The sequence below is a fragment of the Lynx canadensis genome, chromosome F2, assembly GCF_007474595.2.
Source record: "Lynx canadensis isolate LIC74 chromosome F2, mLynCan4.pri.v2, whole genome shotgun sequence".
Taxonomy (NCBI): Eukaryota; Metazoa; Chordata; class Mammalia; order Carnivora; family Felidae; genus Lynx; species Lynx canadensis.
Window position 1 is genome coordinate 35,794,936 of NC_044320.2, and position 26,082 is coordinate 35,821,017.

Consider the following 26,082-nt stretch of genomic DNA (forward strand, 5'->3'; position numbering starts at 1 on the left):
TTTTAACCAGATATTTTAAATATGTTTTTATGCCAAAAAACTTCTCATTACCAAAAGGGAGTAACTGTTTTATAGTGCTTCACTTTTAAGTTTTGAATTGTCATGGATAATTATACATCGTGGAAATTCACATCAAAAGGGAAATAAAATATAGAAATATATCCTTTGGAAGTTTCTTCAAGATATATTAAGGTTTTGTACAGTTTTTATATGTAGATAATGAAGTGTTAAATGTACGGACCTCACCTTGTCAAAACTGGTGTAAAACATAAGCAAAAGTCTCCCATTATTCATTTTTTGTTAGGTTCATATCAGACATTTTTCTATGTACTTGGAGTTATGTACAATATAGTAGTTAACATAAATTAAAATGTGAAATTTTATATAAATTACAACTCACTGAAGATAGACCCCAAGGTTGGTCAGGCAGCTGTATTTCTAAATTAGTGCTTTATTTGGTACTATTACTATGAGAAAAAGGTCTGGAATTAATCTGTTTCAAGACTTATATATGTTCAATGTCAATTTTTAAGAAATAGAGTCACCTGCTTATTATTTTACAGGCATTCTTTGATGTACCAAACCAAATGGATTAACATAAAACATAAGAGTGGCTCCCCACAGAGCCCAGTCTTGCTGCCATGTCAATGTAAGAAATTTCCTGCCCAGAACGCCCAGATATTGGCATGATAAAATAACAAGTCTGATGGTATCCAAACATTTCTAGTTCCCATTTCTAAAATCAATCTTTGACTTCACAATGACCCAGAAAAGCTTAGATACATTTAATTAAGATGAAGAAAGCTTCCTTGAACATGACCTTCCATGAATTCCTTTCCATCCTTTGATTATCTGTGACCGAAGTTTCTAAGACATTCTTTCCACTCTTATCAAAGTGCAAAAAGTCTACTTCCAGAACAGTACAATTTTCTATAAAGACCAAATTTATCATTTGAAAATAATTTCCCCTGCCTAAATGCTCACTTTGGAGTGTCAGATTTGAAAAATATGCCTGAAGATTTCCTGATTATTTTGTGATCACTGTGGCCACTTCTTGAGGGGTGATGGCTATCCTTGTTTTATTTGACACTTAAATTGTTTCCCCTGAATTTATTTTAAGAATGTGTCCTTAACAGATTGAAAGTTGGCCAAGGTACCAAGATAGTTTGCAGGGGCATCTTTAGCTTTTCATCATCTTCAACAATTGTCACTTCCAAGATCTTTCCAAACAAAAATTAATAAAGAGAAAAAAAATCTTAAAAAAAAAAACATGGCTTCATTTCTCAAGTTTTACACAATGCATAGTTACTGTTTACAGTAATACAATTCTTGTTTTTCAGCAAAGATAATGGAAGTAATTAAATACAGATATAAAGACAGAGACATAGGTATTGATTTAGGTAGATATATAGACAGATCCTGAATTTTTTAATGCATAAACATATGCATTTCAAAGAAGTATCATAATATCAAAAATAAATTAGAAAAGGTCTTTATTTGTATCTCACAGGTGTGTTAATCAGAAATCAAACCGGAGAACTATAAATAGTGCAGAATTACATCTGTTTAGGGTTCTCAACTGTGATTGGGAATCTTATATTTTAAAATGGAATAGCTCTTAGCTCTTTTGCTTTAGAGGATAATTCAAATGAATCATTTGCATTCGTGCACCCATTTGAAAAGTGGAAAAATTAAACTTTTTCTCTTTTCAATCTCCCAGGAGTAAGTTTTGCCTGGGTTTTGAAATTAGAGCTGCATATATGCCAAATTACAGAAGATTTTATATCTAGCTTATTACAAAAATTACCAGCAGGTAAGGTTAATGCATTCTGCTTGAGATTTCTTCCTTATCCTTAACAACAGAAGAAGTAAGCTAAAAACTACCCCTGGAAACTCTTTATATCACTAGTTTCTTAGAGTCCTAGGACATGGGTGAATAACACTATTCATCCTTCATTTTTCTTTTGTTTTGAGTTTTAGTATTTATCATATCGACACTGTTGACAAAACTAACTATATGAGCATCCCTTGAGGCCTCTCTTTCCCACTGTCAATTCCAGCTCTAATGTAAGGGTAATTGGACTGCCCAGTGTCTCTACTCCTTCCCTTCCTTTCTCCTTGTCCCTAATCTTACTCCTCACCTCTAAGGAGATTCCCAGAGGGGGGAATTCTACAATCTCCCTTGAAATATCTGGAATACAGTGAGGGAATTCAAATTATTTAAATGCTATCCCACTTAGGGGCGCCTGGGTGGCGCAGTCGGTTAAGCGTCCGACTTCAGCCAGGTCACGATCTCGCGGTCCGTGAGTTCGAGCCCCACGTCAGGCTCTGGGCTGATGGCTCAGAGCCTGGAGCCTGTTTCCAATTCTGTGTCTCCCTCTCTCTCTGCCCCTCCCCCGTTCATGCTCTGTCTCTCTCTGTCCCAAAAATAAATAAACGTTAAAAAAAAAAATGCTATCCCACTTGTACTTTAAAAAAATTCCCTGTTGCACATCGTTTGGAAATGCTTTTTCCATGTTCAATATGCTGAATTAAAGATATGTACTGATTTTTCTTTGTTCTCTTTTGTTTTTAACAGGCTACCTTGGCTCTTTGTTGAGGCTTTGAATCCTCAGTTGTCATTTTGGCTTTTTATGCATATGGTTGTTTATCAGTTCAAGGAATATGGGTTTGCAGTCAGGCCGGATTTGCATCCAGCTCTCTACTTTTTCGCTGTGTGACTTAGACAAGTTACCTGTGCCGCTGACCCACTGTTTTCTCATTTATACAACTGTGTCTATTGACTTACTGGCCCTTCTACTGGGGAGGCTACCTAAATGTCCCTGAGAGTGGTATTGAAAAGTTTGATGACAAAGGTTTCCTTATAGTGACTTTTTAATTATTCTATTCTATTCTATTCTATTCTATTCTATTCTATTCTATTCTACTTATATGCCCCAAGAATATTTTTAAAGTCTAATAAGTTAACAATTTGGTGTTGATTTCCTGCGTCAGTTTTCCCAAGTATGTGCTGGTAGGCTGTTTAAATATACATAGATTTATTTATACATATAGTTTATATTTTAAGTTTTCCCAATTTATCATCTTTGGCATTGATTTAGTTCAACTGTCTTTTAATTTATTTATTTGTTTGTTTGTTTGTTTACTTATTTATTTATTGAGAAGGAGCCTGCTTTATTGGGGGCAGAGCACTGCACGTGGCCAACGGATGAAGGCAACTGGAACATGGGTCCCTCTGGGCAACTTCCCCAGCCTCATCCCTCCTCGGAGCTGGGACACTCCCCACCATTTCCTTGAAGGCCAATGTGGTAGCTACAGATAGAACCCCTCAGGGGTGCCTTTTTGGTTTTTATAAAGAACATTTTCTTTAGACTTTTGAGGTCTTCGTTTGTTATTTTCATTCTACGTTCTCTCAAGGCCATCAGACCAGCTTTTGTACAGACGACTGCCTTGATGTCAGCCCCAGAGAGGTCATCTTTAGCCATGATTAAGTCATCCAGAGTTACATCATTGGCTGGTGTCATACTGCTTGTGTGGATCTGAAAGATGCGCTGTTTAGTCTTTTCATCGGGCAGGGGGATCTCAATTTTCCTGTCGATGCGGCCTGGTCTGATAAGTGCTGGATCCAAAGTTTCTATTCAATTTGTGGCCATGATCACTTTCACATCACCCCTGGAATCAAATCCATCCAACTGGTCCAACAGTCCCAACGTTGTTCTTTGAATTTCTCTCTCACCACCGGAATTTGAGTCATATGTTTTTGTTCCAGTGGCATCAGTTTGGGCCCATCACCTAGGTATTTCTGAATAAGTTCAGAGCCAACCACTCTTAAGAAAGTGGCTGAGGTTTGGTTTGCTACTGCTTTGGCTAATAAGGTTTTACTTGTGCCAGGTGGACCGTAGAGAATGACCCCCTTTGAGAGCTTTATACCCGTCTCTTCATAATATTCAGGATGAGCGAGAGGAAGCTCCACAGATTCCTTAATTTCCTGGATTTGGTTGTCCAACCCGCCCCCCCCCCCAATATCAGCATAGGTTTCCTGGGGAGCCTTTTCTACCTTCATCACTGTGACCAAGGGATCCGTGTCATCGATGAGCACCCCTATGACAGCATGCACCTTGTGGCTGAGCAAGACTGAGCAGCCTGGTTCCAGTAGATCCTTGTCTATAACGGAAAGAATGTTGATGTAGTGTTCTGAGCCCACAGATGTAGACACGATGGCATGACTGTCATCAATGATCTCTTCCAACATTCCTACCAACATTGGGGTCCCCCTCAGATCATCCACCTTTGATCTTTCCTCCTCTTGCTTTTCTTCTAAAGTCTTCATTTGTTCCTGATTTCTAATGAAGTCTTCCTCCACAAGAAGAGAGTCTTTGATTCTAACTTCGGTAATTTTAACCGGCACTGAGTGTGACGGGTCACCAGTGGCAGCTTGCTGGCAGCACCAGGTCCCTTTCTTTTCTTCTTTTTCCCCACTCTAGTTGGCACAGGAGGTTCGTATTTCATTTTCTGGTCCTTGTCATCCTTCTTTACCACCTCCAGGGCCACGACCACCACTCTTTCACCCATCTTGCTTCTGCCGCTGAAACCCTGTTCCATTGTTTTAGTTTTCTACCTCAAAGACGCCTATTGTATGTATATTGGATCTTCTTTACCACTCTCTTACATCTATTATTTTCTTTCTTATCTCTCTTTTTTTTCTTTTGATTTTTAAAATTTTGCTCTTTCCAACTTGCATATTTCTCCTAAGGCATCCCCTGGTATATTTATTCACTCTTGTTTTGCTTCTAGTGTAGTCTTTACTTCTGAAATATTTTAATTGTTTATTTCTGAATTCTATCACAACTCTTTTCAAATCACTCTATTCTCAAGACATGTCATGCCTGAGTTTTGTATGTGATTTATGTGGGTCTTCATGGCTTCTGTGTGTTTCTTAATTGCATTTAGCTCATTTTGGAACATTAAGCTATAGGTTTCACCTGTTTCATGGGTAGGTCCACAGGGAAGTCAGTGTGATCTCACTCTCTATTTTCATGAGATACCCATTGGGATTCAACTGTTTTTCTTTCCTGATGGTCATTTTTAAGTGAAATGAATGGACCCGGATAGTTCTGCTAGCTTCATGGCTCTCATGCTCTCTCTTCAGATGTGTTCACAAAGTGATAAAAAAAAAAAAAACACAAAACAGTCTTGTATTTCCTGAGATTGTCTACTCCATATCCTTTCTCTTCACCCTTTTTATTTGGAATTTCTCTTTACTTTATACCTTTTTTTTTTGGGGGGGGGGAGTGGGAGGAGTCCAATTCAACTTGGATTCTACTCCTAGCAGCTTTTTCTTCTAGTGCAGAGTTTTGCCCTAGAAGGGAACTTAAATTTATAACTTTCTGGAGTTCATAGAGCCCCAAACACTTCAATGTTCCATCCCTTTGCACCCAACAGCAATAGCAAATTGGAGTCTACAGAATCTGTACCCTCCCACCCCAGTTTCACATACAGTCCTCAGATGGCACACTTCACTCTCTAGTGAGTACCTGAGGGCAATTTTGTAGGTTACCTGTTCTTTGGTTTCAAGTAGCCCCACTGTTTTCCCTCATGATGATGATACCATCCAGGTCTCAAAACTGTTGTTGCTTATTCCCACTCATATTTGGGATTTGTAAGGATCTCATGTCACATAATCATAGGGTTTTAAGCTTTGCTATTCTAATTGTTGTATCTCTTATAGTGGGATTCAGAGTGATTAAAAAAACTGTATCTCCTCCTGAGTGCATGTTTACTAATAAGCTTATTTTATAGATGCCATTTCTATTCCAAAAAGCTCTAAATGAGACCCCATTTAACCCATAAAATAATACAGCTTATACTGATATGCTCTGGGACAGGCTTATACCCAATAAAAACTATTAATCTATTATTTCAGTTATCTAAGTGAATTAGACTGATAGTACATTGCAGTATCAATCAGTCATTAAATTAGTGGTGAAACTGATTGACTAATAAAAGAATAGAGTTGACTGATGACTCCCTAGATATCTAACAGGAATTGAAAATGACAGATTACAACTCCCAGTGTGATAAGGTAATTAACTTGACACCATCAGACAAGAGAAGGTAACAAGGGGGAAACGTCATTAAAAGTAGTATCTAATAACAAAGATACCTTTATGATCTTTACTCACTTTGTCGCAGAAGACCTTGATCTGGCAGTAAGCTCTATGAATGGGCTTATTGCTACGATTATTATAACTGTATGTATCAATCTGAATCATCAAAGGAAGTCCTTTCACCCCTTTCTGGGACGAGAAATCTGTACTCAGGCAATTCACAGTGATGAAAATCTGAGGGTGGGACAAAGAAAGGAAAAGGCCACAAGTCACCATAAAAAGGATCTATTAAAAAATGCATAAGCCTAAGACTTGGAATCACAACACTATACAATCTTATAAGGACAAGTGAAGAACATTTGGATACGCTGAAATAAGAACATGCTGAGCACATGAAACATTATATATATCGTAATTTATAATTTAAATATATAAAAATTGTTGCTTTCCTATTAAATCTTGATATAGACAATTGATGCTTTCCTTTAGGCCTATCAGCAAAGTTTTACCTATTTTTCAAACATGCATAAATCAGATGTGTAAACCACTATCTCTTCAACATATGAAAGCTGTCACTTCTAATATTACATCACTTTCTCAAATCTCTGACCTGTGGGATAAAACAGAACCAAAAACAAAAGTAGGGAACATTTCCCCTTGCACACTACTGCATTGAAATAGTTATTTGTTTATATATCTGTTTTTCCTCCTTGACTATTAATTTTGAGATTTGAGACCATTTCTTACTATTTTGCTATTAGTCGTACCTAATGTAGAGTGTGGTGGAGAACAGGCATTCAATAAACATGTGATGAATCCATCAATAAGTTTATCTGTAGAAAAACCCCCTAAGTTTTATTTAAGTTTATTTAATTAAAAAAAATTTTTTTAATGTTTATCTTTATTTTTCAGACAGAGAGAGACAGCATGAGCGGGGGAGAGGCAGAGAGAGAGGGAAACACAGAATTGGAAGCAGGCTCCAGGCTCTGAGCTGTCAGCACAGAGCCCAATGTGGGGCTCGAACTCGTCAACCGCGAGATCATGACCTGAGCCAAAGTTGGACGCTCAACCGAGTGAGCCACCCAGGCGGCCCAAGTTTATTTAATTTTTTTTAGTAATTTCTACACCCAATGTGGGGATCAAACACATGACCCCGAGATCCAGAGTCGCAGGCCCCACAGACTGAGCCAGTCAGGCTCCCCCCAAAAGCCCAAAGTTTTAGTTCTAGCTCCAACATTAACCAGCTAAGAGACCTCAGACAAGTCACTTACTGTCTTTGGTTTTCAACTTTTTTCTTAAAATTATTTTTAAAATCCTTCCCTGAAGGATGAAAATGTAAATTATTAAATATTCTGAAAACAATTGCATAGATGCATTATGTGACCCATGTTTTATTTGGTCCCACTGAAATTTTCATTCACTCTCAAACCCTTGACCTTTTGTGTCACAGCAACATCAAAAAGAACAGTCCTGCAAAAGCAAAGAGCCGCTGGCATGAACTGCATTTTAAAGGCCATTCAAATCTTTGATTTTACTACCAGGATTGATCTAATTCATTTTAAGCTCTATTGCCTGTAGGTTTTTGGTAATTTATACAAGCAGATATCTCATTTTTAGTGCTATATCGATACAAAGATCATTTTTTAATTTTGTTTCTGAGCCTCTTAGTTGGTCACGAGAAACACATCAATAACGCACCACATCAACAATAAGGCTAAGATGAAATGTCTTAGTGACATGCTAATTACAACAACCTTGTGCACTGTGCCACAGACCCTCACTTTTCCAGCCATCATATGAAAACAAGTGCCTAGAGATGATGTAACCATGGATATCTTTCTTTCATTCATTCATTCATTCATTCATTCATTCATTCTTATTATTCATCCTATAAACATCAACACAAGCCCACTGTAAGTCAAATACAACATTAGACATTGAGGGCAGAGAACAAAGCCAGACCCCTGCCTCATGTAGTGGACGGTCCAAGGGGAGGACAGAGGAGTAATCCAGTAATAACCAACACAGGGTGGTCAAGTACAGAGGTCATGAGAACACAGAACACGGCACTGAACCTGGAGGACATGTGTGAAGCAAAGCCCGCACAGACACTGGGATGAGACTATGGACTATCATTATTTAGTAATGGTAGAGAAAAAGGACTCAAAATTCAAATGTCAAGTGATTCAGGGGAACTGAGTGATAAAGACCACTGAGAAAGACTACACCAGGCCTGTCTCTCCTCCTGAACTTTCAGGGTAAAAGTAGACAGCAAATGCTGTCTGGTGCTCCTGGAGATGCCCTAACTGCAGAGAACATTGATGTGTGCCACAAATATTTTTAAATACCTACTATGTTCCTGAGACTGTACTAGGGACTAGGACAGATGCACCAATTGTAGTCCTGTAATCACGGAAGTCAGAGGCCAGATGGGGAGAGAGAAGCAACATGATGGAGCTCTAAAGACTACAACAACGTCGTCAAATGCTGATCTTTAGGTCAAACCAACAAATAAAAGTATACTTTCCTGGGAACACTTGACTTCTTCTACTGTTATTGTTATTACTGACAATAGGCTTATCTTGGCCAGAATGTATAAAACACAGCTTTCTATCAGCAAATCAATGACCACTCTGGGGAATTATGCCATTGTCCGTATTTTTGACCATGGATTTCATACAGAAATCTTTCTGTAGTGACTATAACTCACAGGGGGGCCTCAGTATAGACTGGTTCTTTTCTACTCCCTCATAAAACCTTCCTAGTACTACAGAATCCAAAAGAGAAAAGTGTTCTGATGTATATTTCTTAAGGTATTAGGGTTCACACTTGCGTCAGTGAATTAACCCATACATCACACACAGTGCACCGCACTCAGACAGGCAGGATGCAATGATAATTGTGGCCTTTGTCAGCTCCAAGTCCCAACTAAGAGAGCTGGGCTGATGGCATGTGTATATTTACAAGGACCGCTTGAGTAGGACAGATCCGCTGGCAATATACTACGATAAATAGACTAAATCCTCCCTGGTGGAGCTGTAGCGGTCAGCCACCCGGTAGAGAAGGTCTTTAAAGGTCAAATGAGCTACAACACACGAGACTGTACCTGGACACACTTAGACTAGGTCCTTTTAATGGGAGAGATTCTTAGTAAAGGTCCAATGGGCTCTTTTTGATGCATGGCCTCCTGATCCTATACAAACTAAACGACACGAGACTCTACCTTCTCTGCTACATTGAGCTGGCAGCTCCCAAAACTATCCTAACAGGGATTTTATAATAGTGTTGGCACCGCTCTCCTCTTGCCTGGCTGCCTGAACCCAATAGTAAAGCACAGTTTCAGTGCCCCATGGTAGCAATCATAGTCTCACTGTGCTGCACTTAAAACCTAAATGGTTGAACTTTAACTGCAGTTGGGGACTGGCGGGGATGGGAAGGGATGGAAGGACATTAACTAAAACCCTGGCTTGAGAACTGATAAGCATTTATTTGTTTCATCTTGCAAACCCAAACATGTCCCAGCTCCATGCACAGCCGGCAAACGTGAAAGCCATTTTCTTGGAAGTTTATCTACAAAGTACTGTTTGCAAATGCGTGCTACAGAAACTTAGGGAAAAGGTATGCTTTCTCCCCACCAAACGTTCATCCAAATGTCAAGCACAGAAAATTCTTTTTCACTCCAGTAGGAGCCCTGGTTGTGTAAAGAGCATACAAATGCCATGAACAATTGGGTATGTCACCCAATAATTATGAATATTATATACGTTCATATAATGCTTTCAAAACCTCAGCTATTAATATTCCTGTAATTCTGACAGTACGTAATTTATTTTTTAGAAAAATAATAATTAAATCAAGTGTATCTAGGCAGATAATAGATAGTATTATAATTTTGTCACTGGTTCAAAAATTGATTCAGATAGAAAGATTGGTTCTAAATATACCAAGACCTTTCCAGAAACAGAGGCAGTCTCATGACAATTGACATTTCTTAATAAACCCTTTTTTTCTTACATGTGAATTACAATTTCCAGTTTGTAGTTCCTACAAAAGACAAGTGACTTTGCCCAGAATATAACTCTCAGTTGTGCACTAAGCATATAGTAACATTTATCAAAATAAATACAAATCAATGAGGTTTAGAATTACCACATTAACTTGATTATTAACTCCTAAGATTTTTTCAAGAGCTTGCTTTTAAAATAAATGGGTCTATCTTTGATTTACAAAGCAAGTTGGGATTTTTTTTTTTATTTTTTTTTAACATTTATTTTTATTTTTGAGACAGAGAGAGACAGAGCATGAACAGGGGAGGGTCAGAGAGAGAGGGAAACACAGAATCTGAAACAGGCTCCAGACTCTGAGCTGTCAGCACAGAGCCCGACGCGGGGCTCGAACCCATGGACCGCGAGATCATGACCTGAGCTGAAGTCGGAGGCTTAACTGACTGAGCCACCCAGGCGCCCCGCAAGTTGGGATTTAAAAAATCATAATGTCGATGATTGGATGGAAAACATTTATCTTTTCCTCTTTAAACAATGTATTTTGCATTTTAAGATTCTTCTGATTCAAGATGAAGACAGCTACTTATTTCCTTATTTTGGGACGTGAAGAGCTCTTTTCCAAGAAATTGCAGAAGCATTAGCCTCCAGATTAGAGCGACATAGCGTACAACAAGAAATCAGCATTCTCCCTCTAAAACACAAACAATATATAAATACATAAGTGTGCTCTTGCCAATCTCCCCACTCTGTTTTCCTCTTGGTTCTTAGAATTATTAAAGACCATATGGGTGGTCTTCTTAAATATCAGCATTTTTCTTCTGTTTTATATGATGGTATTTGGGTGCAGAGGCAATGCCAAATTAAGACAGAAAGACAGCCTAAAAGTAGACAATATGAATACATAACCTCTCGGTCTTAGGCATTCATTCATTCATTGCCTTCAGGCATTAATTTATCAAATATTTATCATGTGTCTTCTGTCTGTGCCTGGTATTATGCTACATGGTGGGATTCAAGAATGATGAGATAAGGGCACCTGGATGGCTCAGTTGGTTAAGCATCTGACTTCAGTTCAGGTCATGATCTCATGGTTCATGGGTTGGAGCCCCGAGTTAGGCTCTGTGCTGACAGCTTGGAGCCTGAAGCCTGCTTCAGATTCTATGTCTCCCTCTCTCTCTGCCCCTCCCCTGCTCTCACACTGTCTCTCTCTGTCTCTCTCTCTCTCTCTCAAAAATAAATAAACATTTTTAAAAAATGAGAGAATTTGTGATTTTCTTGAGAACCTAAGAAATTTAGATTTTCTGACACTTCCATTCATATAGCACTTTTAGGGAATTACTTAAAATCTCATGATATAATTCTTTATTTTCTCCTACAGATACTCTGGGTATGTCTGCATATACACACATACACATTAGGTTTATTCACAGAGTCTACCATAGTTTTCCATATTCTTTTAGTCCTCAACGTTTTCCATTTCAACAAACCAAGCTTGTTCCCGGTTGACAGCCTTTGCTATTTGTTGTGCCCTCGACCTCCAGTGCTGCCCCACACACTGTCCCGCACATTGCCAGCTCCTTCTCATTCAGATTTCAGTCCATTGCCAACTCTTCAAATACCTGCCTTGACCACCCCGTCTAGAGTTATCTTCCTCCTCCTCTTCCCACCTCAGCCCAGGACCAGAAGCAAACTCTATAACGCTGCTCCTCTATTTTCTTCATAGTACTTGACATCGTTTGGATTTATCTTATTGTTTTTCTGTTTAGTGCCTAATTGCCTGTCTGCTCCACGGGGTTGCAAGCCCATAAGAGGAGGCCCTTGTCTGCCTCAAGGTCACTCTAATCCTAGTGCCAGTCCCATGATAAATACTCAACAAATATTTGTCTAATGCATTAAGGGAAAATTACCTTTCTAAAAACACATTTCCCTCTTTATCCATACACTTGCCTTCATTTTAGCCGAACCTCTTAGGAGCCAAGATTGCTTTGAGTAGCTGAAGTCATCAAGATAATACAGCAGAATGAGCTGCTCTGATCAGATTTATCCGCAAAATTTGTTACCTGCTTGCATATCAACAAACATAAAGTGAGCACCAACTATATACTCTGGATGAATATACGTGTGTGTGTGTGTGTGTGTGTGTGTGTGTGTGTATGCCATGGATGATGCTATTTATGTATGGTATGGGAAATAAGGGAGTGTTCGGTACAGTTCTATCCTCAAGAAAGAAGAGAGATGTTACAGTTTTTGCTATTGTGAAATGTAGATAATTAGATACTAAACTGACCTATCCCAGACTATAAGTTCTGTAAGACTTGATGAAAAGGAGAGAAATCGGCAAGTCAGCCAGGGAAGATTTGGTATAGGTGTCACGAGTTGGAAGACAGATACATGCTGACTCTGAAAAGAGCAACGAGGCAAGCCTTGTGGGAGAGGAGGGTGTGTAGGGGGAAGTTAAGGTGGAGCCCAAAGGAAGGCGCCTGGTGAGGGAAGAGGCCAACCACGATGTGTCTGTCACTGTGATCAAGTCATGAACACCTAATGAGGTCAAGTTATGTATTATCGGGGCCAAGACAGACAGAACTCCAGCCGTAGCACTCAACATTCAAGTCACAGAGGGGACAAGGAGAGTGAAGGCTGAGCAAAGGCCACCAGATTCAGACGTAAAGAGGTCCTGTATCCCTTTGAGAGGCCCGACTAATGGAGGGAAGGGCAGGAAGCTAGATCGCTGGGGTGAGCCAAGACTTGGAGACAGACAGAAGGCTTCTCAGCTGGGGAGTGTGGCGGGGGAAGGAGGGATGAACAGGAATAGGGGAAGCAGGTAGCAGACAGCACGGCCACGCAGAGGTGTTCTTCCAAGATGGAGGAGGTGTTCCCACATTAAGAGAAGGTGAACGTCAGAGGCTGCAGAAAGGTGGAGTGGGGGGCCTAAGAGCCTCGGAAGCAAGGATTAAATAGGAACGACTCAAAAGTGAAGCTATGTAAGAAAAAAGACAGAGCTTTCTTGGAAACTGGAAGCCAAATGAGGGGAAAGTGCAGCGAGGGAAAAAAATGTACAGGAAGTTCAGAGTCAGGTACTTGATGCAAATCCCAGCACTGTGGCCTTGGACTAATTGTTTGCCCTTTCTAAGCCTCACTTGCCTCATTTTTCAATAGGCACAACAATCTCTACCTCAGTAGTGCGCCACTTTAAAATGAGATTATGTTTGGGGCGCCTGGGTGGCTCAGTTGGTTAAGCATCCAGCTCAATTTCAGCGCTCATCATGATCTCACAGTTATGTGACTTCGAGCTCTGAGTCGGGGACTGCACTGTCAGAGCAGGGATTCTCTCTCCCTCTCTCTCTCTGCCCCTCCCCTGCTCGCTTGCTCCTACTCTCTCTCTCTCGCTCTCAAAGTAAATAAATAGATGTTTAAAAAAATAAAATGAGATTAGGTCTGAAACTGTACAGTGCTGTGAAAATCTAAGGGAGTTTCCTCATCACCGTGGTCTCTATGGTTGCTTCTTTCTCTGACCCCAAGCCCTTCCTCACCTTGATGGCACAGCCAACAAAGCCACGCCCATTTTGCCCCCACCCCCAGCTGCTCCCCCTGCAAGGCTAGTTCTTTGTGTCCCCTCCAGTCCCCCAGTTCAAGCCCTCCTTCCTCCCTCGATTCTCTCTCAAGGCATCTTGAGATGCTATCGCCAAATGATTCAAAGGCAGGTTAGTTAGGATTCACATTAATTTGAGCAAAAAGATATTTAATTGAAGTGAACTGATTTTTACAACAGAAAATCACTCTCTGCACAACACTTCTAGAAGGGTGGAGTCACAGCTTTGACAGGGAGAGAGCAAGAGAGAAATCTCTCAGGCAGGACCTTTACTGCCCTTCACCTGAACACAGCTTGTGAAATAGCATCTCAGGATGAGGAAGAATTTGGACCTTATACCACAGTGGGGTGGCCTGTTTCATAAATAATGAGCTCCCGGTCAGAGGAAGGATGTAAATACAGACTGAAAAGATTCAGTGACTCAACTTTCTGATCATTTGTTGTTATATGAATCCTTTTTGGCTCACGTTTAATACTTAAAACTTGCTTTGAGTTTGTAATACTATGGCACAAAATTCAAAAGGCACAAAAGAGTTAACTGAAAACACCCCCCCCCCGAATAGTTCTCTAAACAACCAACAGTCTCTTGAGGATCTTTCATAATTTCTTGTGTATCCTTCTAGAAATATGCCATGCAATACATATCATTATTCTTTTTTATACAAATGGTACCACAGTAAACATAGTTATGCATCTTGCTTTACTAAATAAATTTTGAAGACAGCCCTTTTCGTTTTTAAAGAACTGTGAAATAAGGAGTAATAATTTCTTTACCATTGGGCTGTCTGCAGTCTTTTCATCTTACGAGGATGCAACGTGTGTCTTTCAACATGGATTTCGTACACACATGCACATATAAATTTTTCACAGTATATAAGGCCATGTCACTATTTTTATTTTTTATTTTTTTAACATTTATTTTTGAGACAGAGAGAGACAAAGCATGAATGGGGGAGGGTCAGAAAGAGGGAGACACAGAATCTGAAACAGGCTCCAGGCTCTGAGCTGTCAGCACAGAGCCCGACGCGGGGCTCGAACTCACGGACCGCGAGATCGTGACCTGAGCCGAAGTCGGCCGCTTAACTGACTGAGCTACCCAGGCGCCCCCCATGTCACTATTTTTAATCTGGCTTTTGTTCTCACAATTTGACTGAAATTGCTTTCTTCGAGGACTCAATAGCACATTTATAAGCAAGGGTTCTCCTATTTAGTAGGCATCCAGGAGGTCTGGGTAAAATATGCATTACAGGGCCCCATGCCCAGAGTTTCCAATTCAGTAGGTCCGAGGTGAGAGATCCAAGTACTTGCACGTCTAACCCAAGTTGAGGTGGATGACACACATGGAAGGCCAGGCTTTGGGAAACCACGACCTACTGCACTGACTTCACTGGCCAGTTAGTTCTTCCTTCTTCCCCGGCTCCATCCCCTGCCTCTCTGCCTTCTTCTATAGTCTCCTTCTTGACCACCCCTAAGATTCTTGTCTGGTTCCTCCAACATGCCTCAGTGGGGTGAGTCTGAGTCTCATCCTTTCCCATGACTTCTATCCTCCCCTCTTTACAAACAACTCCTAACAGTTCTCCTGCCCCAAATTCCCTGCTCTTCTTGTGCTCTCCACGCCACACCTTCGAGCATCCTGTTCTTCCACCTGACGTGCTCCTCTTTCCAACTTCCATGTGCTTACATTACAACTGACCCTTACGACACGGCCCGATGCCAAATCCTCCCCATGTCTTCCCTGATCCCACAGAAAGGTGATCTCTCTACATGCTACAGTATTTAGAAGTGAAGTATGTGTGTGTGTGTGTGTGTGTGTGTGTGTGTGTGTGACAGAGAGAGAGAGAGAGAGAGACAGACAGACAGACAGAGGGAGAGACAGAGGGAGAGACAGAGAGAGAGAGAGAAAAGATAAAAGAAATCTGGCAAAGTATTAATAATGAGTCAATCCCAGTGAAGGGTATGTGGCGATAATTGTATTATTCTTTCAACTTTTCATTTGTAATTTTTTTTTTAAAAAAATTGCTAACGTTTATTCATCCCTGAGAGAGACAGACGGAACATGAGCGGGGGAGGGGCAGAGGGAGAGGGAGACACAGAATCCAAAGCAGCCTCCAGGCTCTGAGCTGTCAATATAGGGCCCGATGTGGGGCCTGAACTCACTAACTGTGAGATCATGACCCGAGCAGAAGTCAGATGTTTAACCGACCTAGCCACCCGGGCACCCCTCTAACTTCTTTAAGGAAAAAGTTGGGGGGCATTTTTAAATTAAAAAAGAATTTTCTCCCTTCCCAGACCTTTCCTGGCACTTTACCTCTATTTTCATAAGAATCTTTGTCACTCTTCCATTCATATTACATTTATTTACAGCTATGTCTTACTTCTCAGCCTGGCCAAAATGTTCTCCGAGAGCAGACACTTTGCCTGGCTTATCTGTCCGTGAATTTCCACTGCCTGGCCTAGTGCATGATATGCAAGAGGCAAGCTGCTTCGAAGCAGTGACCGCCCCTTTGCCGGAAATAATGTCGGATATGTTCCTGCTCGATCCTCCTCAATACAAAACAGCAGTGCTGAAAGAGCACGTGCTTTAGATAGCCCAAGGTGGGAGTTCTGGCTCTGCTCCGCGTTAGCTGTGCAACGTTCATTAAGCTGGCTAACTTCTCTGGGCTTCAAAGTCTTCATTATTTAAATGAAAAGTGTTATCCACTTAAGATACGAATATTGCGTAATATACACAAAGCACCTGGCGGAGTGCCCAGTATGTAGTAATCATTGAATAAATATTAACCTTGGTGCATGTGTGTGCATGAGAGCGCACGCGCGCACACACATACACAACGCACCGCCATCGGTCTATGAAATCCAAATCTGTAATTTAATTCTCGGCACACATACAGTAATTCATGCATGGAAATTACAGAGCCCTGGGCAGAATTCAGTCCAGAAACCATGGATACTCCACAACCTAACAAAAGATCAGGCCATTGATATCTTCAGTGAGATGCCTTCCACAGATTATTCCTTCTATATGTGAATTAACTCTAGCTTTAGAGCTTTTCCTACCAACCATTACCTTATAAAACTGGAACAAAGGCATGGCTTTGTTTAAGTTCAATACCAAAGACTCCAGCAAATGTTTACCTTTCCCTTCTAAAACTTCCTTCACCCACACCACGCCCCAGCAAACACATAAAAATGCCATTTGCCCTGCTTCGCAGTGTGTATCTGGACCTTTCACGACCCCACCCCGGAGCCTCCCCCAAGCCTTTCTTTACCTTTGAGACCATGAAAGATGCCTTATACCTTTGAGACCATGAAAGATGCCTTATAACGTTCTCTAACCTTCCACAAGATGACTTGTTTAAAACTGGGCCCTCCTTAGACGAAAAATTGGGATGTAACTTTTTCTTACTCAGCAATAGCTATCAAGCTCATCTCATCCCAGACTGTCTTATAAGCAGAAAGAGAGCTCCCCAGACTGCTGGCAGGAGGTTGGGGGTTGGGGTAATGAGCCAGGTCATGAGCCCATGGGGCATCAGGAGTATGGCCATCCTTAGCCAGTACTTTGGCTTCTTTTTTCATCCTGAAAACCAATATTTACATTACCTTGTCTTCTGCCTTGGGATCCAGCACTGGAGTGTGGCAGAGAGAGAACACAGTCCATTTAGAAACATCCCATCAGAAGGTGAGATTTGTCAAGACTACAGAGACTATAATTTTCTAAGTGCTGTGAGGTGGCCCAATAAGAACTGATGAACTATTTTAGACCAAAAAGAAGCATTGGAAAGGAAAGAAAAGGAATGAGAGATATAATAAATTTGGGACGATTTAACGGATGCACCATGATTTGGTGAATTTCAAGCCAGTCTTTCAATTAGCATAACCTTATTTCCCACAAAAAGAGACTGGATAATTTGCAATGTACAAGGCGGTGAGAACACTTACATTTTCGCCAACTTAGTATTTTTACGTAGGCCCTGATCAAAGCACTGGTGTTTCCACCAGCCTGTCTGTTAAGCTACTAAAATTGAGATAATGAGGACAGAAAAGCTGTCTTTCCCATCCATTAGCAGCTGATGGAGCAAAAAGCTAAGCTTAGCTTACCGACCACTAGCTGTACCTAGAAAAGACAGCACTGGGAAGAGAAAGGGTTAACCCGTGCATCAAGAAAAGGAAGCACCCTGGAGTACATGGGGACAGAGTAAGTCACCCTCCACGACAGCTCTCCTCACATCTCACAACGTGAAGGAATTCATGACACAGGCCACATCAAGTGTCCTTAGTCCAAGGCAGCTATAGGGCCATGCTGGGACATTAAACAAACGCCATTTTCTTTTATTTTTTTATCTTGAAAGCGAGAGAGAGTGCACATGTGTGATTGGGGGAGAAGCAGAGGGAGACAGTGAGAGAATCGTCAGCAGGCTCTACACTCAGCACGGAGCCCAATGCAGGGCTCGATCCCACAACCCTGGGATCATGACCTGAGCCGAAACCAAGAGTGAGACGCTCAACCAATTGAACCACCCAGGCGCCCCTCCATTTTCTATTTTAAGAACGGGTTTACAAATATAGGACACTTTTTATTCCCAACTTCCATTTTGATTTTCCAGGCCAGCCAGCTGACTCTTATCAGCACATCCATGTTTCTATCCCTCAAACCGGGTCTCAGTTCTCATGTAATATCTCCTTGGGATCAGAGCAAAATCAGATATAAATGCAATAAATAAAAGGTACAAACATTAAGGAAAATAGGGCTCAGAAGAAATATCAACACGTACCCCCTCACCCTGAATTTCCTTACAATTTAAAAAATTACATGGAAATCTCTTCCACAAATCCAACTCATTTAAAGCATCCAAAGGGACCACAAAGTTAGAGGAACATATCTCTAAAATGAATATTGCTTATGTGTAAATATTTACTTTGAATTTACTAGATCGGTAAATGTGGGCTTTCGTTTATTGGATTATTCTCAAGTTGCAAACATAAAGCTAAAAACCGTTGTGTGCCTCCTGTAAACTTTATTTTCTCTAATGATAATCATCACTCTTGCCTTGAATTTTTTTTCATGTTGTGCTTCCCGCATGGCATTGCAAAAAAGAGAAAAGAATAGCCTTCACGGTTCGTAACAGCATTATACCACTGTTCACAACAGAAACAAAAGCGTAAAAGAAAAGTGTACAAAAATAACGCACATGAATATGAAAATGAAATTCGGGATACCAAGGAGAGCAGCTGGAGAGAAGTGAGGAGTATAAATGTATATCACTGTGGTGAAGAAAACACTGGGATGTCTCAGAGTTACATTACAAAGCATGCACCGATCTTTAATTAATACAAAGTTAGTGATCGTGCAAATGAGATCACTAATGTAAGGCTAATACACACACGCACTCAGCTGAACAGTCCTCATTCCCATATTCATTCTAATCAATAATATGTATAATATCAATAGAAAATGTACCAGGGCAACCAAAGACGTGGACAGAGAGAGACTGTGTTGGAGCAGCGAACCCATCTTGCTGGTGGGCAGTAAGGAGACAGAGTGACAAAATCATGGTGGCTTGATTGAACTGCTTTACTCAAGGAGATGGGGCCAACCATTTGTCTTCTTTTTCTCTGGAGCTGTACTCCATAAATTGCTTTGAGAAGAAAAATCACAGTATGCTTGGGTCTAAAAAAAAAAAAAAAATGCAGATTTCCCTCTCATGGGATGTTTAACAGCGTGGACTCTGGAGGATATATGTTTAAAGTCCACCTTGTCTACTTGCCTAATCTTGCAGTGCCTGCTACGTAGGAGTCGATATTTAGTGGAATCAGAATCTGAGATACACAAGAAAATGATCTATGACGTCTCACCACCCTTCTGTTCCCTGCCCCACCCTGACCAGGTCTCAGCCCTGCCCACCCCCCATTTCAGCACAAAAGTTTAACAGGGATAAAAACATACGGCTTACCTGTGTCCTTGACCCTTTCTAAAATTGCAACAACTTCCTTTCGGAAAGTTCCTCCCTGAACCCCCAAAAGCAGGAAGAACATTCACTGCTGATATGGCAGAGTAGAAGCTGGACTAGCGACCCCCCAGAGCCCCTTCCTGCAACTCAGCACGGAGAAGGGGAGGGACGGGGTAGGCATTGCTCTGGAGGGTGATCCCTGCTTCTGCACACAGGCACAGGTGACAGGCAGCCAAGAGTAACCCAGGAGTGACAGAATTTCCTATTACTGAATTATAATAAGTTCTTTTAAAAATCAGGGATGGGAGACAGAGTAGTAGTGGCTTTATCTAACTGCTTGGTTATTTAGCAGTGCTGGTAGTTAAGGGAGGAGGAACATTTTTACTGGATCAAGATCATTCCAAAAGGCTTGGATGCAGAGGGATTAAAAAAGGCTTCATGGAAAGAAGCCTGCTTCGTCTTAGCTTATACACCACAGAAAGAATGAAGCACAGAAATGGGGGAGACAGTGCTATGGTGTTCTGGTAGAAAATACACAGAAAGGAAACTTGTTCCTCAGAGCACCAAGTAGCATCTTAATGCTCACGTAATTCTCTGTGGTCACATGACAGGCGTTTGCAGCACATCGCGGTTTCTTGAAATCACTGTGAACAGAGAAAACGGCACCGGACAAAAACAAGGGGCCCGGTTTCAAGAATCTCTTTAGAAATCTGGGAGAAAGGGGAATCTGTAATTAGGGTTTGCTGCCCTTCGGCTCTGGGGGTGATGTCATCGCCTGAAGAAAGGCAGTGCTCGGTGCCAGGAATCTGAGCTCACCGCTCTTCGATCATTCAATAGGGTCTTGCCTGGGAATTCCTCATCTTGGGGATTAGCGAGCAACAGATCTACTTTGTAGGTACCAGCGTTTGGCTAAGGGAAAAAAAGAAAAAGTGAAAGGACCTTGGAAACGGGAGTCACGTGAGAGAATGAAGCACTGTGACCTTCCCAACAGAATCGCATGGACTGGACCTTAATTCTCTGTCACCTCTTCCTGCCATTTGCCAGCTGAGGAAACCGCAGCTCGGGAGGGGCAATTCACAAAGCCAGCCATTCCGGGGCCGGGACGAGTGTCTGATTGCCCGAACTCCGGTGCTGGCACCCTGTGCTCAGACCCCCATCAATCTCCAGTCTGTGACAGTGTGGACACTCAGGACCTCACCCACCCAGATATCACCGAGTCATTCCCAGGGACCCAGGGACACCAGTTCGTGTTACATGAGCTTCCAGACCGCACAGACCCTGAGGGGAAAAGAATGTCCCATTGCAGACTGTTTCTGCTGCCTGTGTCACTGCGCAGAGGGACGCTGTGGCACAACCAGCAAAACCGGTTCTGGGTAGAAGAACTCTGACAGTTCTGCCAGAACCGTGCTGCAACTGAGACCGAAAATCTGCAGCTAATCCCCAGGCCTCATTCTAACTAATAGTTTTAACACCTTCCCTGGCCCAACTTTTTCCTATCGTTAGATTAAACGATTAGAGTTTCACATCCTTGCCATTCTTCTATTTGTGCTAAAGGAGAACTAGAAATGCAAGGTAGGACAGCAACAAAAGAAAAGAGTAGGAACTGTGCTTTCGAAAAACGCATAAACTTTTATCATTGAGTCTTGATTATGCATATGTGTTAAGACTACCAAATACCAGGCCGTTATTTTTTTTTAATGAACGGCCCGAACCTTAAACGTCCAAATAAAAGCTCTTCTTTAACATAGTTATCGTAGGAAGACATATGGTTTTCTCAAATGATGCTGCTGTGACTCAAAGTATGTTTGTAATGTCTCTTCTGACATTGCTGTCTTTAAAGCTGGTCTTTCACAAAGGAAATCTCATTTTTAACCATGAAGTGGTATTATCAAACGTGTCGATACGTATTCAGACTTGGACCCAGGCGATTTCTGATGTTTTTCTTTTATTTTTAAAAAATTTTTTAATGTTTATTTATTTTGGAGGGGGAGGGGCAGAGAGAGAGGGAGATACAGAACCCGAAGCAGGCTCCAGGCTCCGAGCTGTCGGCACAGAGCCTGACGCGGGGCTCAAACTCACGAACCGTGAGATCATGACCTGAGCTGAAGTAGGGACAGTTAACAGACTGAGCAACCCCCCCACCGCCAGGCGCCCCAATTTCTGATATTTTTCTTTAAACATATTCAAAGATCAAGATTTACCACCACTGTGGGCATTCAAAAGGTCACAGCAACTCTCTTGAACAGAGCTAACACAAGGCGACCTCTGGCCGGCTGCCAAAGCCTGGCCAAGGCACCCGGGAATGCTGGCAACCTCCACTGTGTCACTACCTTCCCCAACACTGAAAGCCAGTGAAGACGTAAACTGCATATTCAGTAGTTTGAGAGGGTGTGGTTGAGGCATTAAGAACTCACATGTCCCCAACGACCAGGCAGGGAAAGTTCCAGAATGGAAAAGGCTAGAGAAAAGGATGTTACTAAAAAGAACAGCCAGTATCTCCTAAGAGCCACTCGTGGCCTTGCAAATGCTTAGACTCATGGGTGCCAGAATCTTTAATTATCCAAAAGAATCCAGAAGTCTAGATTTAAAAAAATAATAATTATAATCTCCTGGTTATGAAATGTGGGCAAATTTTTTTTTTTAATTTGAAATAGGAGTACATAAATGCATGAGGTACAACACAACATATAATTCTGTGGCCCACATAAAGGCTGGAGGTCATAATTTTGTGTCCTCTGGCCACATAAACCAAAATAATGTAGGACACTGAATGGGGCCCCGGCCTCATAACCTACAAAAAATTTCTCTGTGGATGTTACAAATAGGAACCTGAAGGCAAGGTCAATGGCTCCTGAGAAGTCCACATCATGAAAATCACAAACAATTCTGCTGTAGGAAGGATGTTTTTACTTCTTGCTTTATGGAAACCATTTTCTCAACAGTCATACAACTTTGCTTTTTGTTTTTTGTTTTGCAATCTGCTTATTATAAAATCAGTAATATTTTAAAGAATGAAGTGAATTTAACTTTTACGGTTTTTCTTTGAAAACTCTGCCAGTAGTTTGGGGGAAATTATTATTTTTTTTTTATTACTTATTTGATCAACCCAGACTGCATACAATGGCAACAACCAAGTTATAGTCACTAAAATATATATACTAAACAAACATTTTGCCACAGTAAGCAATATGAAATATCCTCCACTGCCCTTTGTCAAGGTCTATGTGAGCTTAAACTTGTCAGCCCATAACAACACACATGCACAACCACACACATTTCAAGAAGAAAAGTGAGCTCCCACCTATGGGAAATGAGTGATATCATCTGCACTAGGCTAAAAGAAAGGCCAGCTCAACCCCAAATTACCTACCTTGCTAGTTCACTGCAGAGCCTCCATCATTTAAGCCATCGCCTCTGATTAGGCATGTTCTTCAAAAGGTCCCTACTGACACATTCACCCACTAGCACTCATTATCACAGACCGCCTGATAATGAAAACTGGGGCTATGATCACAGTTCACATTTATAGCTTGCTTTACACTGACAAGGAACTTTCTTTCTTTTTTTTTTTAATATTTATTTATTTATTTCGAGAGAGAGAGAGAGAGAGACTGTGTGTGTGTGTGTGTGTGTGTGTGCGCGCGCACGTGTGCGTGAGCAGGAGAAGGGCAGAGAGAGAGGGAGAGAGAGAATCCCAAGCAGGCTCTGTGATGTCAGCGCAGACCCCAGAGCAGGGCTCAATCTCACGAACCTTGAGATCATGACCGGAGCCGCAATCAAGAGTCTCGAGAGTCGGACACTTAACGGACTGAGCCACCCAGGCGCCCCTGACAAGACACTGTCACTGATAGGATCCCACTGTCTTCCTGATCCCTGTGCTCCCTATATAGTTGGCCTGCCTCTCACCCCTCCCACTGTTGTGGGGTTATTGGTTTCCCTGTCGCCTTTCCCTGAGCCCTGGATCTTCCCACGTCATAATCCCAGCACAATGCGTGGTACAGCAGAGACCACTGGAAAAGTGCTGTTGTTTGTATGTGGGAGGGAACTGAGGCCCAGGGAGGTCAGATGACTCTCTGAGGACTTCAACCCCCACTCCATGGTGCCATTGCCCAGATGGCCTTTTCATTATCTACCCCAGCAATGTAGCTGCTAAGGGAATGGAGTTATGAACGGGAAGCACAAGATTTGAGCAAGGAACTTTAAATGGAGGCGGAGTGAACCGTAGAAGACAAACTTTCCCTACAGTTCTGTGTGGGACCTGACCTCCCATCCGTTTGTTGCAAGGCCTACTTCCTCCCCTTGGATGCACTGAGCCACCGGAACATTCTCCAGGCTGTTCTGGCACTCCGTTGCCGCTCACCCATTTGGGTCACCTTTCTTGGGCCTAAAGCCAATTTCATTGACATCGCTTCATACCTGAGTGAAATGAGACACTGAGCAATTCATCTTGTACATAACTCATGCCCACAAACTCCCATCCAGCTTCCTTTCTCACCCAGCCTTCCCCCTGCTCGAAGACAATAAAGCATTGAAGGGAACTGTTTACATTGATCTTTTCATTAGTTTGAAGACAGTCTTCTAACACCCTCCTAAATGGTACATAACTGAGGCAGAAAACAAGCTTAGGTTTCATCTGGAACCTTCTCTTAAGTGCAAAATAAGGATCAAGGATCAGAAGCGAAACAATACAGAAAGAAGAGTGAGCATAAGCAGAGTGTGTAGTTTTCATAAAATCGAAGAGACTCATGTCTGGCAGACAGACCTGAGTAGCCATGCGTCTTACTTTTTTTTACCCAAATCAGTGCAGTATGGACATCTACCCTCAGGGCACAACTCGCCGGAGATTTTACCATTGCCTTTCCTAACCATGCTGGGACCAGGAAAAATGACCAAAAGTTGAAGCAGTCAGGATTAAAGACAGGATTCAATGTAACGGTGCCAGCTCTACCACAGGGAATGAAGGTCAGAGACCCCCAGTCGTGCTTTCTGTACCCTTCCCTCAAGCAGGCTCTGTCTGGAAGGAGTCATGGGGCCAGAAGGCCTGCCCAGTCACTTACCGATGGACACATTAGCTCTGAACACTTTCCTGCCTCTGTAGAAGGCAGCGGTCAGGGCTGTTTAGGGGAATCTGCAGTGTAGGTGAACGAGGTTTTCTGGACGAGCCTTGCCAGCATCATGTGCTAAAATAGAGCACAGGGAGCTGGAGGACTGGGGAGGGGCATGCAGCTTGGCCCATCCCACGAGAGGCCACAGAGAAACACACACACTCCCTTTTCTCCTTTATCCTCCAAAAGGCAATTTAACTGCACGTAACTGAATGTGCGTAACTTCTAGAGAAAGATAACAAGCTCATTTACTTTTTTTTTTTTTTTTTTTTTTTTAACCCCTGGCTTCAGTTAACAAATCTTTCCCTACTTATAGAGGCTGTTGTGAAAGAATCATCTGCAGGGAACGGTGACGTTATTTAAAAGGCATGAGAAATGAATCAATGCTACTTTTTCACTCACCTTTGCCTCTTCATTCACGTCCCAGGTGAAGGAAACAGCGTTATATGCAATCTCCTCGATGTTTCCAATCGTATTAAAGCTCTCCTTGTAATCAGCTGTCACGTTAAAAAAGAAAAAGGTTTTAAGAGAGTAAGAGTTACTTGATGACATGTACTTAAATGTCATTTTCCAATGAGGAGATTTAAACTTTGCCTACTCTTCCGGCTACCCCTTAGCAACAGTTAAGGATTTGTGCTCGTACATTTTCTTTTACTAATATTTTCTCTATGAGAATGTTCTGCTATTGGGAGAGCAAATCTAGGTGAAGCGATGTTCCTAAGAGATTTGCTTATTGGTTTCATTTTTTACAAGGTTTACAGAATTATTAGTGTTTTTCCCTCCTGAATCCCTGGACACATATCCACTCCCTCGCCTCCTCACATTCCTGTAGCTTAGTTGTGCTGGAAGGTGCCAGAGTCATCTGTAGGGACGGTCTGGTAGAACAATATGCTGGTTATCAGCCAGGCAGTGTTGCGGGAACCCAGGGAAGAGATTCCAGGAGAGTGCAAGGAAACTTTTTTTCTTTTTTTTTTTTGCTTCCTTTTGGATTTAGGTGCAGAGAATTGAGTTAATCATTTTCACCTCCCTATTACCACTTGTCCATTTGAGGCCTTCTCTTCGTTTATTTCTTTGTTTATGTGAATATTTATGTATTCATTTTTCTTCCCTATCCTCTCCCACAAACGCAACAGCTATCGACGTGTTTGCTACGTGTGCTTAGAAAATACGTTGGGTTGATTTGCCTGTGTGCATAGCTGTTATTTCCGGAACTTGTGCTGTGCTATGGCTAGACTTGCCAGATCTAGCAGTTATTTGGGATATACTTATCCTGAAGAAGTATCTGTTGTTTGCCAGTAATTCAAACTTAACTGGGCACCCTATATTTTA

The 26,082-nt window shown here is 41.7% G+C and overlaps 1 protein-coding gene and 1 pseudogene across 2 annotated transcripts in view; both read right to left on the reverse strand.

Moving 5' to 3' along the window:
* Positions 1-26,082, reverse strand: part of GRHL2 (grainyhead like transcription factor 2) — a 173,049-nt gene that overhangs the window by 38,986 nt on the left and 107,981 nt on the right. For both annotated transcript variants that reach the window (XM_030303943.2, XM_030303942.2), the window contains exons 8-9: positions 25,156-25,250; positions 6,183-6,341 (exon numbers count right to left, since the gene is read on the reverse strand). In XM_030303943.2, the coding sequence (XP_030159803.1) occupies positions 6,183-6,341; positions 25,156-25,250 (254 nt within the window). The remainder of the gene's footprint in view (positions 1-6,182; positions 6,342-25,155; positions 25,251-26,082) is intronic.
* LOC115506099 lies at positions 3,261-4,661 on the reverse strand (annotated as a pseudogene).